Genomic DNA, 14007 nt, shown 5'->3' on the forward strand with positions numbered 1-14007 from the left:
CTCAAAAATCTAAAAGCCAGAACTCTCTGTAGCTAAGACACTCCTGCATGCAGACCTGAGGACTTCTGAGTCCACATGCCACAGAGACACTTGCACACCATGTTCACTATGGCTCAGTTCACAACAGCCCCGTATGGAAACTGAGGACCGGGTGCAGAAAATACGCACGTACACACGGAGTCCTATTTAGCTACAAAGAGTAATGAAATTATGGCGTCTGCGGAAAACGGATGGAACTGGAGGAAATTCTATTAAGTGATGTAAGCCAGATTTAGAAAGATGAATACTGAGGATTTTCTCTCACATGGGGACCCTAGATTTAAATGTGTTTGTGTGTTCTAGGACATAAAAGCAGAGAGGAACCCCTGAAGAGGAGGGAAATCCCCAAAAGTAAAGGAGAGGGAAAAATGAGGGAAATGCGCATCAGAAGGATAGAACGCAGGCCTGCAAACTTGTGTATTCAGTTAGCTGCCCACCTCCAGACACGGAATCAGGAGACCCCATCGGTGGCCACGGCTGGCCTCCAGATTGATGCGTTAAGCTGCCTTTGCAGCCTTACGTTCCTACTAAAAGCAGGAAGACTACACGGAAGAGGAGTAGTAGACAGTGTAGTTCTCAGTGGGCTGCCTCTCAAGTTATTGAGAATAGTATCAAGTCGCATTCTGTGCGTGGTGTGTGGTAGCTGCAATCCCAGCACTTGGCAGATGGGGACTGATGGCTACACTGAAGTTGGAAGTCAAGCCTAGGACAAAAAAAAAAAAAAAAACAAACCACCCCACAAGTGTCGACTTTGGGTAATCGTGGTGGCTCACGCCTGCAATATCAGCACCCAGAAGGCTGAGGTAGCAGGAGAGAGGCAAGTTCGAGACCAACGTGGTCTACAATATGAGGCCTTTCGAATAAACAAAAACATAGTGATAGACGGGTGTGGGGGCGCACGTCTTAAATCCCAGCACTTGGGAGGCAGAGGCAGGCGGATTTCTGAGTTCAAGGCCAGCCTGGTGTACAAAGTGAGTTCCAGGCCAGCCAGGGCTATACAGAGAAACCCTGTCTCGAAAAACCAACCAACCAACCAACCAAACAAACAAAAACATAGTGAAAAGAAGCGTCTATTCGCCCAGTGGTGTGGTACGAAGTAGGGAAAGGCCCTGCACCAGGCTCCGGGATGCAACCGAGGCGCAACCACATTGTTAGCCGGAAGGGCTCCGCGGGGTGTATGTCCCGGACGACGCGGAAGCCCCGACCAGGTGGCACCGAGGTGACCCCATCCCGCCAAGGCCGCCGTGCCTGCGGGACAAGACGCCCTGCTCCCCTCGACGATCTTGAGCAATTCTTGTTTACTTGTTCAGAAGAGCAGGTGACGCGGCGATTGACTGCACCGCTGGCCAATAGTTTCCTAGACAACAAAGCCGACGTGCGGCTTCCTCCAATGAAAAAGAGGTGTGGGCGGGGCGAGTCGTGCGCAAGCCCCGCAGCCCAGAGCAGGCTCGGGGCCTCGCGGTCTCCATATTGAGTGTGGCGCTCGGATCTTCTCTGAGGCCGGAAGGGCCCGCCCGGCTTCCGTTGTTTTGACTTCCGGCTCCCCGTGTGCCTGAATGGTACCCCGCCCCTCAGCTGGCTAAGAGCATCGGTTTCTACTTGTCACTGCTCTACTCTTATGAACTGGCACTGGGGTGGGAGCTTGTAAAGCGCCACTGTCCGGGCTAAAGAATGAGCAGTTTGGTTGATATGCTTGGGGTTTTTTGTTTGTTTGTTTTTTGAGACAGGGTTTCTCTGTGTAGCCCTGGCTGTCCTGGAACTCACTNTGTAGACCAGGCTGGCCTCGAACTCAGAAATCCACCTGCCTCTGCCTCCCGAGTGCTGGGATTAAAGGCTTGCGCCACCACGCCCAGCGATATGCTTGTTTTTATTGTTACTTATTTTTTAGACAAAGGCTCATTATGTAGACCGGGATGGCAAGGAAGTCTCAGAAACCGTCCAGCATCTGCATCCAGAGTGGTGGGATTAACGGTGTGCCCACCACGCCCAGTTAGCAGCTAAGTTTAAAAGCACCAGAAATCCCCTGAGTAAATAGAATAAACCAATTGAAACTCTTGTGTTCTCTTCTTTCTACTGTATGAGAACTATCTCAGGAATACATTCAGATGAAAATCACACATGTAAATAAGCCATACTCTGTATCATAAAAATCGTGCGTCTTTCATTCGGGTTTTGATTGGGGATGGAGCGCGGGGTCTTTTGGAAACTGGCAGGCACCCCACTACTGAGCGTGGTGGCTTACTTGCCTAGCGGGTGTCTGACCCTGAATCAGTAAGTCTTGCGCAACTAGAGAAAAACCAAACAATCTGGTGACTGGGATCTCCGAAGTGACTCGAAAAACCGGAAGAAAAAAAAAAAAAAAAGAGCCTTTTCCCCAGAGGGTAGGTGAGCCTTGTAAAGCACCGTTGACCCCCACCCAAACCCCACCCGCCCCCATGTTTGGTTTGTTTTCTTCTCAAGGTGCATGGTTGGGATATATGATTCTAGGTTCACACTGCAATGAGAACTTGGGGCGGCTTTCAAAGGTGTAGACAAACATTGCAAGACAAAAGTGCAGCTCTGCGCATCAGCCCGGAGGCTCTCGAATGAAAAGACTTTGGAAGCCTGGGATTCTGGGGTGGCTTGGGGGAAGACACGACTCCTCCTTCCCTTTGCCCACTTCCACAAACATTGCCTTTCCTGCATTTTGTACAGTTCAGCAATACAAACAAAAAGCGCGTTTCTCTCTGTGTCTCTGTCTCTCTGGTTTGACCAAACAGGGTTTCCCTGACTGTCCTGGAACTTGGTAGACCAGACTGAACTTGAATTCATAGATCCACCTACCTGTGCCTCCCAAGTGCTGGGCTTAAAGCCAAATCCCGGCCAAAACAAACCAAAAGTCTTACACAGCAGCAGTTGGTAAAATGTCAGCAAAGTAAGGTTTATTATCATAAACACCTGGAAAGGTAAGTAGCTCCTTTGATTGTTGTTATAGGATATAGCTACAATTTGAAAAAAGCTATAACTTCCTCTAGTTCCTCTAGGGACCAAACCCCGAGTCTTGCACAGATGGATGTCTGGGGCCCTGACATTTTTAATTGGCTTTGTTTTCTGTTGTGAGGTCAGGCAACAGGTTCATCCCACACACACCAGGACTGCGTTTTCCTGAGCCAGGTGCAGGAAGTGGGTTTTATTGACAGGAGAAAGGCTGAAGAAAGCATCAAAAAACGGGCAAACCACCATGCTAAGCCAACAGCGTTATCCAGGTCATTCCAAAGTCACTTTCCTTCCCAAGTAGGGACGGACAATAAAAAACAAAACTGACTGACATCAAAAAACAAAACTGACTGACATCAGACTATCTTAGAGCCTTCTGTGCTAGCTGAAGAGCCTGCTGGGGATGGTGGTTCTACAAATCCTGGTTCTGTCTGTTTTTTTTTTTTTTTGGGGGGGGGGGCGGTGTTTTGATAGAGACTTGTTACGTAGGGTCTCACTGTAAAACTCTGACTGTCCTGGAACTTATATATAGGCCAGATCTGCCTCCTTCATCCCAGGTGCTGGGTTAAAGGCTTGGGCCACTACACCCAGCTTGTAGCAGTTTTAGAGTGACTCCATTCTTTTTTTCTCCACCCCTCCCCCCAGACCGGGTTTCTCTGTGTAGCCCTGGCTGTCCTGGAACTCACTCTGTAGACCAGGCTGGCCTCAAACTCAGAAATCTGCCCACCTCTGCCTCCCAAGTGCTGGGGTTAAAGGCGTGCACCACCACCGCATTCTTTTATCTTTTGAGATAGGGTTACAGTGGATGTGGTGGCTCAAACTTTTAATTCCAGCTCTGGTCTACAGAGAGAGTTCAAGGACAGTCAGGGATTCACAGAGAGACCCTATCTCAAAGGGAGGGACTTGGGAGTTATCAGGTAGCTGAGGGTGACCTTGGATTTTTATTGCTTTGTTGGCTTTTTTTTTTTTTTTCCAGACAAGGTTTCTCTGTGTATCCTTGGCTGTCCTGGAACTCACTCTGTAGACCAGGCTGGCCTGGAACTCAGAAATCCACCTGCCTCTGCCTCCGGAGAGCTGGGATTAAAGGTGTGCACCACCATGCCCAGCTTTTTTTTTTTTTAAAGGTTTTTACTTCATGTCTTCATGTGTATGAGTGTTTGTCTGTATGCTTATATATGTACCATGTGTGTGCTCTTGCCTGAGGAGACCAGAAGAGGATGTTCGATCCCTCAGAGCTGGAGTTACAGCTGAGCTGCCATGTGGGTCTGAGAACCAAATCCATGTCCTCAACTAGAGCAGCCAGTGTTTTTTGTTGTTGTTGTTTTGTTTTGTTTGTTTGTTTGTTTTGTTTTATTTTGGTTTTTGGTTTTTCAAGGCAGGGTTTCTCTGGCAGCCAGTGTTCTTAACCACCGGACCATCTCACCAGTCCCATGTGTGCCACCCCTCCCTCCTTGTGAGACAGGTTCTCACAATGTCGGAATTTGTTGTGTAGAACAGGCTATTTCAGACTCACAGAAACCAGACTGCATCTCCCTTCTGGACACTGAGATAAAGGCCTAGGCACCGCGTCCCACTTGGCCTTGAACTTCTGATAATCCTGCTTCAGTCTCCAGTGTGCTAGGATGACATGCCTTGTGACACCAGATCTGGCTTCCACTTTGACTTTTAGCCTGGTCTCTTGCACCTCAGACCAGAAGCTTCATACAAAACAACAACCTTCAGGCAATTAACAATGCAAAGCAAGCAAACAAAGGAAAGTAACCAGCCCTCGGGGTTTCACTCAGTAACGTGTTTTCAACTTTTCCCGGTCACATAGATGTAGAAGATCCCTTGGACAAACAGCACTTGAAGAAGGTTATTTCCATTTAAAGGAGGAAGTCTGGGCGGTAGGGATAGAACAGTGTCAGGTGGTAGGTCTGCAGGGTCACAAGGCTGCCTCAGATGTGGCATCACTGGGGGTGGGGTGGCGGTAGGGTGGCTGCTCCACACTGTTGGTTAGAACTCTAGATCTGTCTGTCACTGCTCCTACAAACTGAAGATAGGAGGTAGCTTGAGGCCCAGAGAAAGTGCTAAACCATGGCTGACTGACCATTGGCCTGGCCTGATGAGACTGAAACCTGTCCTTGCCTGTAATCAGCTATAGCTGTCTGAGTGGGCAGGCCCAGGCTCAGCAGGAGTCAAAGTGAGGACACGCCTGTGATAAAGCCACCCAGGGGTCACCTGAGGTAGAAGGATCTGTCCGAGAAGGGACGGCTGAGATAAAGGTCTCCGGACAGAACTGTGCTCTGCGGCTTTCCAAGGTGGATCCCGTCGGGATCAGGCCTCTGCTGCAGTTCCTGGACACAGTCTGATTGCTCACCAACCAAAAAAAAAAAATCTAAAAAAACCAAAAACGTGATAGGTGGTGGTAAGGAAATGAGGGCACACATGGGCTAGCACTCTGGAAAGACTAGGTGAGCCATGCCCCTCAAATTCCATGCTCAGCAAGCTCAGACACATAAAAGGGCTTTTATGGGAAGGGAGAGTTGACAGGTTGCACAGCAGGTGTTATCATCCTCTTTCCTTTTGCTGGAACAAGTCATTGATCTTGCCCTCCAGTGACAAGTCTGTAGTCCCTAAGACCTTGCTTCTCTGCGACTTCGACTTAGGAGTAAATACTTGTGTTTATGGCAGCACAAGACTCGCAGGGGAAGATCCACAAGATCAGATCCAACCATAAGTCTCCAGACGTCTCCATAATCGTAAAGATTTAGCAGGCAAAACCACAAGTCAGTTTTTTGTTATTTGGGTTTTTTTTTTGGGGGGGGGTAGAATTAAGGAATATCAAATACAGCGGCAAGGGGGCGGACAATGGAACACCAGCTTGGTCATGCAAGGACTGAAAGGGAATGAAGTCTGCAGGACTCCACCGCACCAGCGCCCGACCCACGCTCGCCCAGCATGTGCCCAGCGAGCGCCCAGCATAGCTGGCGTAGGCGCAGGCGCATGGCTTGGGCGCGTGCACGCTCGCGCGCCGCCGAGCTTCCGCCACGCCTGTCATGGCGGCTCTTGGGGGCCGCCCTCGGCCCCACCCTCGGTGACGCGCCGCGAGTCACCTGACTCGGCTGCGGGCTGAGACACACACAAGGGAAGTGATCGTCGCCGGAGTCAGATCGTCTGACTCTGGACCCCCGTGCGCCATGCCGTCCGAGAAGACCTTCAAGCAGCGCCGGAGCTTTGGTGAGCCCCGCGGGCCCGGGGGTGGGAGATCCGGGTGCCGGGGGTGCTGGATGCCCGGACGCCGGTGTTGTCTTGCGGGGCCGAGACCCGGCGGGGCCCGGAGCGGCGGGGCCAGTGGGATTTTGGTCTCGGGGGATTCCGTCTCCGGGGTAGCTCGGGCGCTCAGCGTCGCCTTGGCCGTCGGTCGCCGGTGGGCTCGGCGTCCCCTGCGGGACTGGAGGTCCGACCAGGTGGCGTAGGGTACCGCAGGCTCTGCGCGCTTGGCTGTGTCCTTCGTGGGCCCCAGGTCCGGGCGCCCCGCAAGCCTCGGAGCAGCACCCAGCCGCCTCTGCACCCGAAGCCCTCTTGGGGATATGTGTGTGTGTGTGTGGGGGAGGGAGGTGGCCTTTGTCTTATAACGGAAACTTAACAGCTGTTTTGTTTTGTTTGCTTGTACTGATCTTAAGTTATTCTGGAACAGCCCTCAAGAAAGGAGTGTGGGTGGGGAAAAATGAGGCGTGCACAAACATTAGCTCGGACGCGGGTCCCCAGAGTGGCCGGGGGTAATCTCTCCGAAGCTCCATCTGGCTTGCGATTGTTTTTCTCTAGATTGCCTTCCCTCTCTCCCTAACCCAACTATTCTAAAGAAAGCGCGGGCATCCGATTGCTGCGGCTTTCCTTTGCTTTTTGACTTTATATTGGACCTAAACTGGTGGGCACTGACAGACAGTTGAGAGGTTTCCCACACAGATGTTCGAAGCCGGCCCCTTTGAGGAGAGGCCAGGACCGGTCTTGCTCCTTTTCCAGTGAGTTTGGAGGGATTTAGGTTGGAGCTCTGGAGTTTCCACTATCCAGACTGCGGGGATGTTTATTGGGGTGGATGGATGTAGGTAGGGCTCACCCCAAACCGACCCTTTGTAGCTGAAACACCTGGGTGGGGCCTAAGGCGGTGAAGCTCAGGGTCCGCCTAGTGGCAGAGTCCCATTAGCTTTCTGTCATAAATTCTTACACTTCCAGTAAGTAGCTTCCAGTAAGTAGCGATCATCCCCAGTGCTATAAGGAAGGAGACTGTGGCAGCCAGGAGGCCCGTGTAGGCTTGCAGATTCTTAGAAGGACGCGCCCAATTTCCCAAGTTTGGAACTGATCACGTGACTTCAGGCTTCTCAAGTGGTTCCACTGAGTTTTTCTGGGGTGATCCAGTGTTTGCTTCCCCACCCCCACCCCCCCAAAACGATCCTAAACTCCAGGGATCTGGGTGTGTATCCTCAGGAAAGCTTGTTTGCTTAGCCTAAATAAATAGCCCCGGGGAGAGCCAGATTCCTATCCCTGTGAAGGCATCGCTGCTTCCAGGGGTGGTGATCCACGCCTTTAGTCCCAGCCTTGGAGATCAGGCAGTGAGACCCTCCCTCTCAAACAACACACCTAGGTGGCTTCAGGAATTCAAGCTGTCACTCAGGGCTGGGGGTGGCGTTTGTTCTTCCAGAGTACTAGTGGAGACAGTACATCTTTAGACTTGAGCTGTGAGCTCTCAGCATGTCTGCTCTCTGCACTCCTGGTTTCCAGAGGTTGAAGGAAAGGAGCCCAGGTTTAGGCCTTGCTGGGTCACTTGAGCGGGTGCCTGCCATGTTGCCTGCCATGTTTTTATTTGGTCATTAGTCATCTTCTGTATATACAAGCCCGGGGGTGGGGGTGCTTGTTAGAAGAGGAGATGCTGAAGCTGTCTCTGGTTGCTGGGCCCAAGCCTGTGTAGACAGACTAGATGAATAGTCATTACAGTTAGAGAGCCAGTCTTCAGTACAGGCTATTGGCCTCTGCACAGCTGTCTGCTTAAAAAGTGTCTCAGCTCTTGCAGGTTGCCTCCTAGTTCCCTGGCCCTGCAGGCGCCAGGGCTGGGCAGGTCCTCTAGGCCTTCAGTTAGGGCCCTTGTTCGCTTTAGTAAAGATAACTATTCCTGTCTTTCCCTTTATAGTTGTGGTGGAGCCCTGCGAGCGAGTCTCCTCTTACCAGCTTTAGCCATTTCTGCCCTTAGATCTCTGGCCCTGCTCCCATCTCAATGAAGGCTAGGGGTTTCTGCTGTCAGTGATTGGTTGTTTGATTTAAACAGGGTCGCATTGTGTGGCTCGGGCTGGCCTTGAACTCGAGATCTTCGCATCTGCCCCCTGAATGCTGGGATTGAAGGTGTGCCATTGTGCCTGGCTGTTTGTTTGTTTCTTGAGACAGGGTTTCTCTATGTAGCCCTGATCAGGCTGGCCTCCCAACTCCGATAGGGATCCGCCTGCAGTGCTGGGATTAAATAAAGGCATGTGCTACCACAGCCTGGCAAGTTTTGTTCTGTAGCTCAAGCTGGCTTAGAGCTTGCCGAGCTGGGTTTTAGGTGCTGTGCGCTTAACTTTTTCATTTCCATTTTATCTGTATGGCTCATTTGCCTACATACATGTCTGCACCATGTGCATGCCTTGTGCCCATAGATGTCAGAAAAGGGAGTTATAGATGACCGAGCAGCTGTGGGTGGTGGGAGCTGAGCCTGGGGCCTCCTGGGGAGAAGCTGCTCTGAACTGCTGAGCCATCTCTGAAGGCCAGAAGCGTAGAGTGTGCCAGGTGTGTAAGTGGCTGCTTGTTAGAATGAAATCAGTGCAGTGACTAAACCCCGGGGTGGTCGGCAGACGTGCAATAGAGGGTTCCTCTGGGAAGGGGCAGGGAGCCCTGTGTATAGATGGCCCCATCCCATCTGTGGGGTGATGGAGAAGTGGGGCGGAGGGCTCAGCCAGTGCTTCAGAGTAGAGAAAGGCGCCAGGGTGGCCAGCTGCTTGCCCCCTGCAGTGCAGAGAGCTTGGTACAAAGAAGTCCCCGGCACAGCAGGGAGTTCAAGGTCATCTTAGCTACCTGAGCTCCAGGCCAGGCTATGGTACCCGACAGCCTATCACAAAAAGCACTCAACAGTGATGATAGAAGTTACCAGGGGCCAGGCAGTGGTGGCACACACCTTTAATCCCAGCACTTGGGAGGCAGAGGCAGGCGGATATCTGAGTTCAAGGGCAGCCTGGTCTACAGAGTGAGTTCCAGGACAGCCAGGGCTACACAGAGAAACCCTGTCTTGAAAAACTAAAAAAAAAAAAAAAAAAAAAAAAAGTTGTCAAGGAAGAGGTCTAGAGACGCCCCTGCCCCCCAGGTTATACAGGTACCCCGTTCTGTGTGGCTGTCCATCTGGATTAGCAGCCCCTTTGCAACGAGGGAGGGCTTTACCCCTTGGGCCATGTTGGTGAGCTCCACTGACTGCCTCCACATAGGACAGTCCCAGCAGTCCCTGGCAGCATTGCCCCTGATGTCACTGTGTCTCTTTCTTGCAGAACAAAGAGTGGAAGATGTCCGGCTCATCCGGGAGCAGCACCCCACCAAGATCCCAGTAGGTTCTCCGAGGGGACCTCTAACCCCATAGGAGCCCCAGGATAACCACAGGCCCCCTGATCTGAGCAGAGGGGAAAGGGGCAGGAGGGCCAGACCCTTGTGTCTTCTCTCTGTGGGGCCGGGGCTTGACTGAACTGCACTCCAGCTGTCACTAAGGAAATAAGGATGACTCCTATGCTAGTCAGTGGTGGCATGGCTGCTTTATTGGAAAGAACGAAAGTACTCGGCACCCTGTATAACCTGTGCCCCCGTTCTAGACCTTACACAGAGCCGCATGTAGAGTGAGGTATGGACAGGCCACTGCTTAAAATGGCTGTTCTCCAGCTCGCCCCCAGGTTATGGGGGGACTCTGGTATCAAACCTCTTTCCCAGTGTCCTGCATGCGTGTCCCTGTGCAACTTTCCCCACAGCCCTGTTCCATTCTGAAAAGAGGCGTATTGTTAAGGGAAGGGGCTGAGACTCTTGCTGCAGGGAGGGGGTGTGTGGGCATGCTGTTCTGAGCTGGCTGGACAGATCCAAGTCCGTCCTCACCTGGGGGTGGGGCTTCCTGGAGTGTGCTTCCTGGGCCGAGCAGAGAGTAGCTTTTCCTGGACTGAAACCTTCCTTCATTTTGTAGTGCTTGCCCGACCTACTTGTAGGAAGCACAGCTGCCTGAGCCTGCCAGGATTTGCACACGGCTTCCTGTGAGCTGTGGTCTCAGCACAGCCAGTGGCTCCTACAGTAGCTATGGGATCTTTGCAGAAAGAGCCGAGAGAGAGCTGGGCTCGTTGAACAGGGTGGCCACAGTGGTGGCTCCCAGTCCTTCCAGGCTGCAAACCTTGAAGACAGAGGCCTCTTTCAGACCAGCCAATCTGTCTTCCCAAACTAGAGAATAAAGCAGAAGTTAGGGAGTGGGTGAAATGTGAAGTGTTACTATGTGGCTTCCTAACAAGGGGCTGGGACCTGCTTACAGCCCATCTCAGGACAGTGAAGTAGGAAAAGTGGCAGGGACGTCCCCATGCTCTGGTGTTGTGCAGGAAGGAGTACTCCTTCTCTGCTCTGTTCTCATGGAGGCTGCCTCGAAGCCCCAGGTGTGTGGCACCCAGAGCTGGCATTCTCTGTGGGTACCTCCTTACTTGCCACCACGTGTGGAGGCAAGCACTTTCCCTTTGGAAGTAGCACGTGGCAGTGTCCCTCTCTGCCATGCTGTGACCGGGCATGGATTTCTGTTGTCCGGGCACCTGGAAACCGTGCTGTTCTGAGGGTCTCCGGCCCCTCAGTGCTAGCAACTTTCTGGGTTTGGTTTGAGTTTGAAGCTGGACCCATCCAGGTTAGTCTTGAATTCAAAGCAGTTCACTTCCTGAGCCTCCAGATACTGGGATTGTAAATATGTGCCCTTATATCCATACGTACTTTAACATTTATTTTGGTTAAGATTTGTTTATTGGTGTAGGGTTTGACTATGTAGCCCTGGCTGTCCTGAAAGTCACTTTGTAGACCAGGCTGGCCTCAAACTCAGATCTGCCTTTCAAGTGCTGGGATTAAAGGCATGTACCACCATGCCAGGCTAGTATGTATGTGTGTATATATATATATATATATTTTTTTTTTAAAGACATTTATTGATTTTATATATATGAGTACGTTGTAGTCATCTTCGGACATGCCAGAAGAAGACATCAGATCCCATTACAGATGGTTGTGAGTCACCATGTGGTTGTTGGGAACTCAACTCTGAACCTCTGAAAGAGCAGTCAGTGAGTGCTCTTAACTACTGAGCCATCTCTCTAGCACCCAGGCTGCTTTTAACATTTCTCAATTATTTTGGGGCCAGAGAGGCTCAGTGGCTTAGAGCTATTGTTGCTCTCACAGGACCTGAGTTTGATTCCCAGCACCCACATGGTAGCTCACAACCACCCGGTCCATAAAACTTGGGCTGAATATGTTGCTGGGTGTGAAGCTCCTATTTATAATTCTAGCATAGGAGGCTGACGTAGGTGGAGAATGCAGAGTTAGGGACACCCTCGGCCACAGTGTGAAACAGTAGTTGGGTGTGGCATGCATCTTTAATCCTATCACAGTTCAGACAACAGAGGTGCCTGGTGGCCTTGCCACAGTTTTGCTAGGGACAGTGGCAGAGCTGTGACTGAGCACTGGTCACAGGAGTGCTATGAGCAAGCAAAGGAAGGCTGCAGTAGGCATGATGTGCTGGGCTCAGCATGGGGAGCAGTGTGCGGGCTGCTGAGTTGACCTCTCTCTGCAGGTGATTATAGAGCGATACAAGGGGGAGAAGCAGCTGCCCGTCCTGGACAAGACCAAGTTCCTGGTACCTGATCACGTGAACATGAGCGAGCTCATCAAGATAATTAGGTACCTGGCCACCCCTTTCCTTCCCTGTTTCCTTGCGTGATGCTTCTCCTTTAACCATCTCGGTGCCAGCCTCAGGTCCTTCCTGCTGCTTTCATGCCCTGTAAGTCGGTGCCCGGTCTCAGCTTTGTGACCTCAGGTCAGCTGGGAACGTGCTCACACCAGAGGGACCAAAGGGTTGTCATACCTACTGGGAGATGACTCTGTAAAGTTTGCTAGGCCCAGTGGATTGCTGCTGGGCCCAGTCTGAGCTTCTCCCCACCTAGCAAACTGTTTGGAACGCTGCACAGTGGGGAGTTTAAGATGATGTGAACTCACAGCTGCAGCAACTGGAAGGCTGTGATCAGATATAGGCTGTGGATGTCAGTCCCTGATCCCAGTCATCGCTGTGGGCTGTGGGCATGCTTGGTTTTGCTGATCTGTGGGCTTTTGGGAGCCCCTAAGTTCTGTACACAGTATGCAGACCTCAGTGAGTCTTGCTATCTTCTCTCCACAGACGGCGCTTGCAGCTCAATGCTAACCAAGCCTTCTTCCTCCTGGTGAATGGGCACAGCATGGTGAGTGTGTCCACGCCCATCTCCGAAGTGTACGAGAGTGAGAGAGATGAAGACGGCTTCCTGTACATGGTTTATGCCTCGCAGGAGACATTCGGGACAGCAATGGCTGTGTAAGACTACAACAACGCCTAATGGTTGTTAAGCCCTTACCAAGGCAAAAAGGGATGTTGCCAGCGGACGCTGGATGGCTCACCACCCACAGATGAGAACGTAGGCACCCACATAGGGTATTAGGAACTGTTCATCAGCCAGAAACTGAGCTCCATGCAAGTGCACTCAGCTTGGAAACTCATCTAAACTAGGCTATTTTGTGTTCAAACTTTAGAAGTTTAAAAATAAAATACTTTTTGCATCATAAGTTGCCAATAAAAAGATCAAGTTATTTTGACATTTTTCTCCCTAGTAGGGACTTAAAACAGAAGAGAGCAGTGTCAGGGGCAGTCTCTACCTGGGACCTGCTGCCTTCTCTAAAAGGGCTTCCACTCAGGAGAGAAGTCCCTCTAAAGGCCCAGGTTGCCTAGCAGAGGCCCCCAGAGGGCTCTGGCTTTGCCCTAAACAGGTCTGGTGTTGTAGGATATAGCTCTAAGCCGGGTCCTGGTCCTGACCCCAGCCACACCCTTTCACCCAGCAGTGCAGGGACGTGCTCCCACTGCTGTCTAGATGTTACCACACGCACCTCTGCTGAGGCCAGGTCTCGGCTTGTCCAGGGGTTGCTGACCCAGCTTAAGAGACTGCAGAGCTAAATGTTTCTCTCCTGGTTTGAATTCTGTCTAGTCCATGCCTGCTTCAGGGAGAGCAAGCAGGTGTACAGTGCTGGCCTTAGGATGTAGTTGTCAAGNGGTAGACTGCAAGTCCAATGCTCTGGACTTGGCTCACAGCTCTTTGTTGGTGTGTCACTGTCTTTGTGAAGGCGGTTCTGACAGCTGTTGGGATTTCCCCATTTCATGTCAGTACATACATGTCAGCTGTGAGGACAACAGCAACAGGAGACATGCTCTTGATAGGCATGCCACTTCAGCTAAAGCTAGCCTCTGCTTCCTGCATGTGGCCCGCTGTGACACCAGGCCATCCCTGGTCACTCACTCACTCACTCGTGGTCTGAGGATCTCAGAGCTGCCTGCTGTCATGGCCTGAAGCCAGCATAGCCACCTCCCACCTAGCTCCCCAAAGGCACCCACCTTCCCTGCATGCAGCTGTCTTTGCTAACCCTCAATGTTATTTTACACTGTAAATTCTCACTGCTCTGTCTTGTGTAGGTTGTGTACGTCATTATGTCCCTGGTTTTTATAACTATGGTGCGATCAGTAAGGATTCCTGTAATACTGCTTTAAAGATGCTGCTCAGAGGGCGGCCTCCATTATAGGACACCTGTACACTCTGATGCACTAAGTCAATAAAGGCACAACTGAACCTGTCCTGAGTGCTGTCTCATTGTCATCGTGGGAACTGAGCTCTGTAATATACCCAGGCTGCTCTTGCTGGGGAG

General features: G+C 51.5%; 1 protein-coding gene across 1 annotated transcript; it reads left to right on the forward strand.

Annotated features, from left to right (window-relative positions):
- Positions 1–6109: 6109 nt before the first annotated feature.
- Positions 6110–13936, forward strand: Map1lc3b (microtubule associated protein 1 light chain 3 beta). Its single transcript, XM_021169817.2, has 4 exons — positions 6110–6234; positions 9561–9616; positions 11861–11967; positions 12461–13936. The coding sequence occupies exons 1-4, from the start codon at positions 6195–6197 to the stop codon at positions 12633–12635; spliced, it is 378 nt and encodes a 125-aa protein (XP_021025476.1). The 5' UTR covers positions 6110–6194; the 3' UTR covers positions 12636–13936.
- The last annotated feature ends 71 nt before the right edge of the window (positions 13937–14007 follow it).

The sequence above is a fragment of the Mus caroli genome, chromosome 8, assembly GCF_900094665.2.
Source record: "Mus caroli chromosome 8, CAROLI_EIJ_v1.1, whole genome shotgun sequence".
Taxonomy (NCBI): Eukaryota; Metazoa; Chordata; class Mammalia; order Rodentia; family Muridae; genus Mus; species Mus caroli.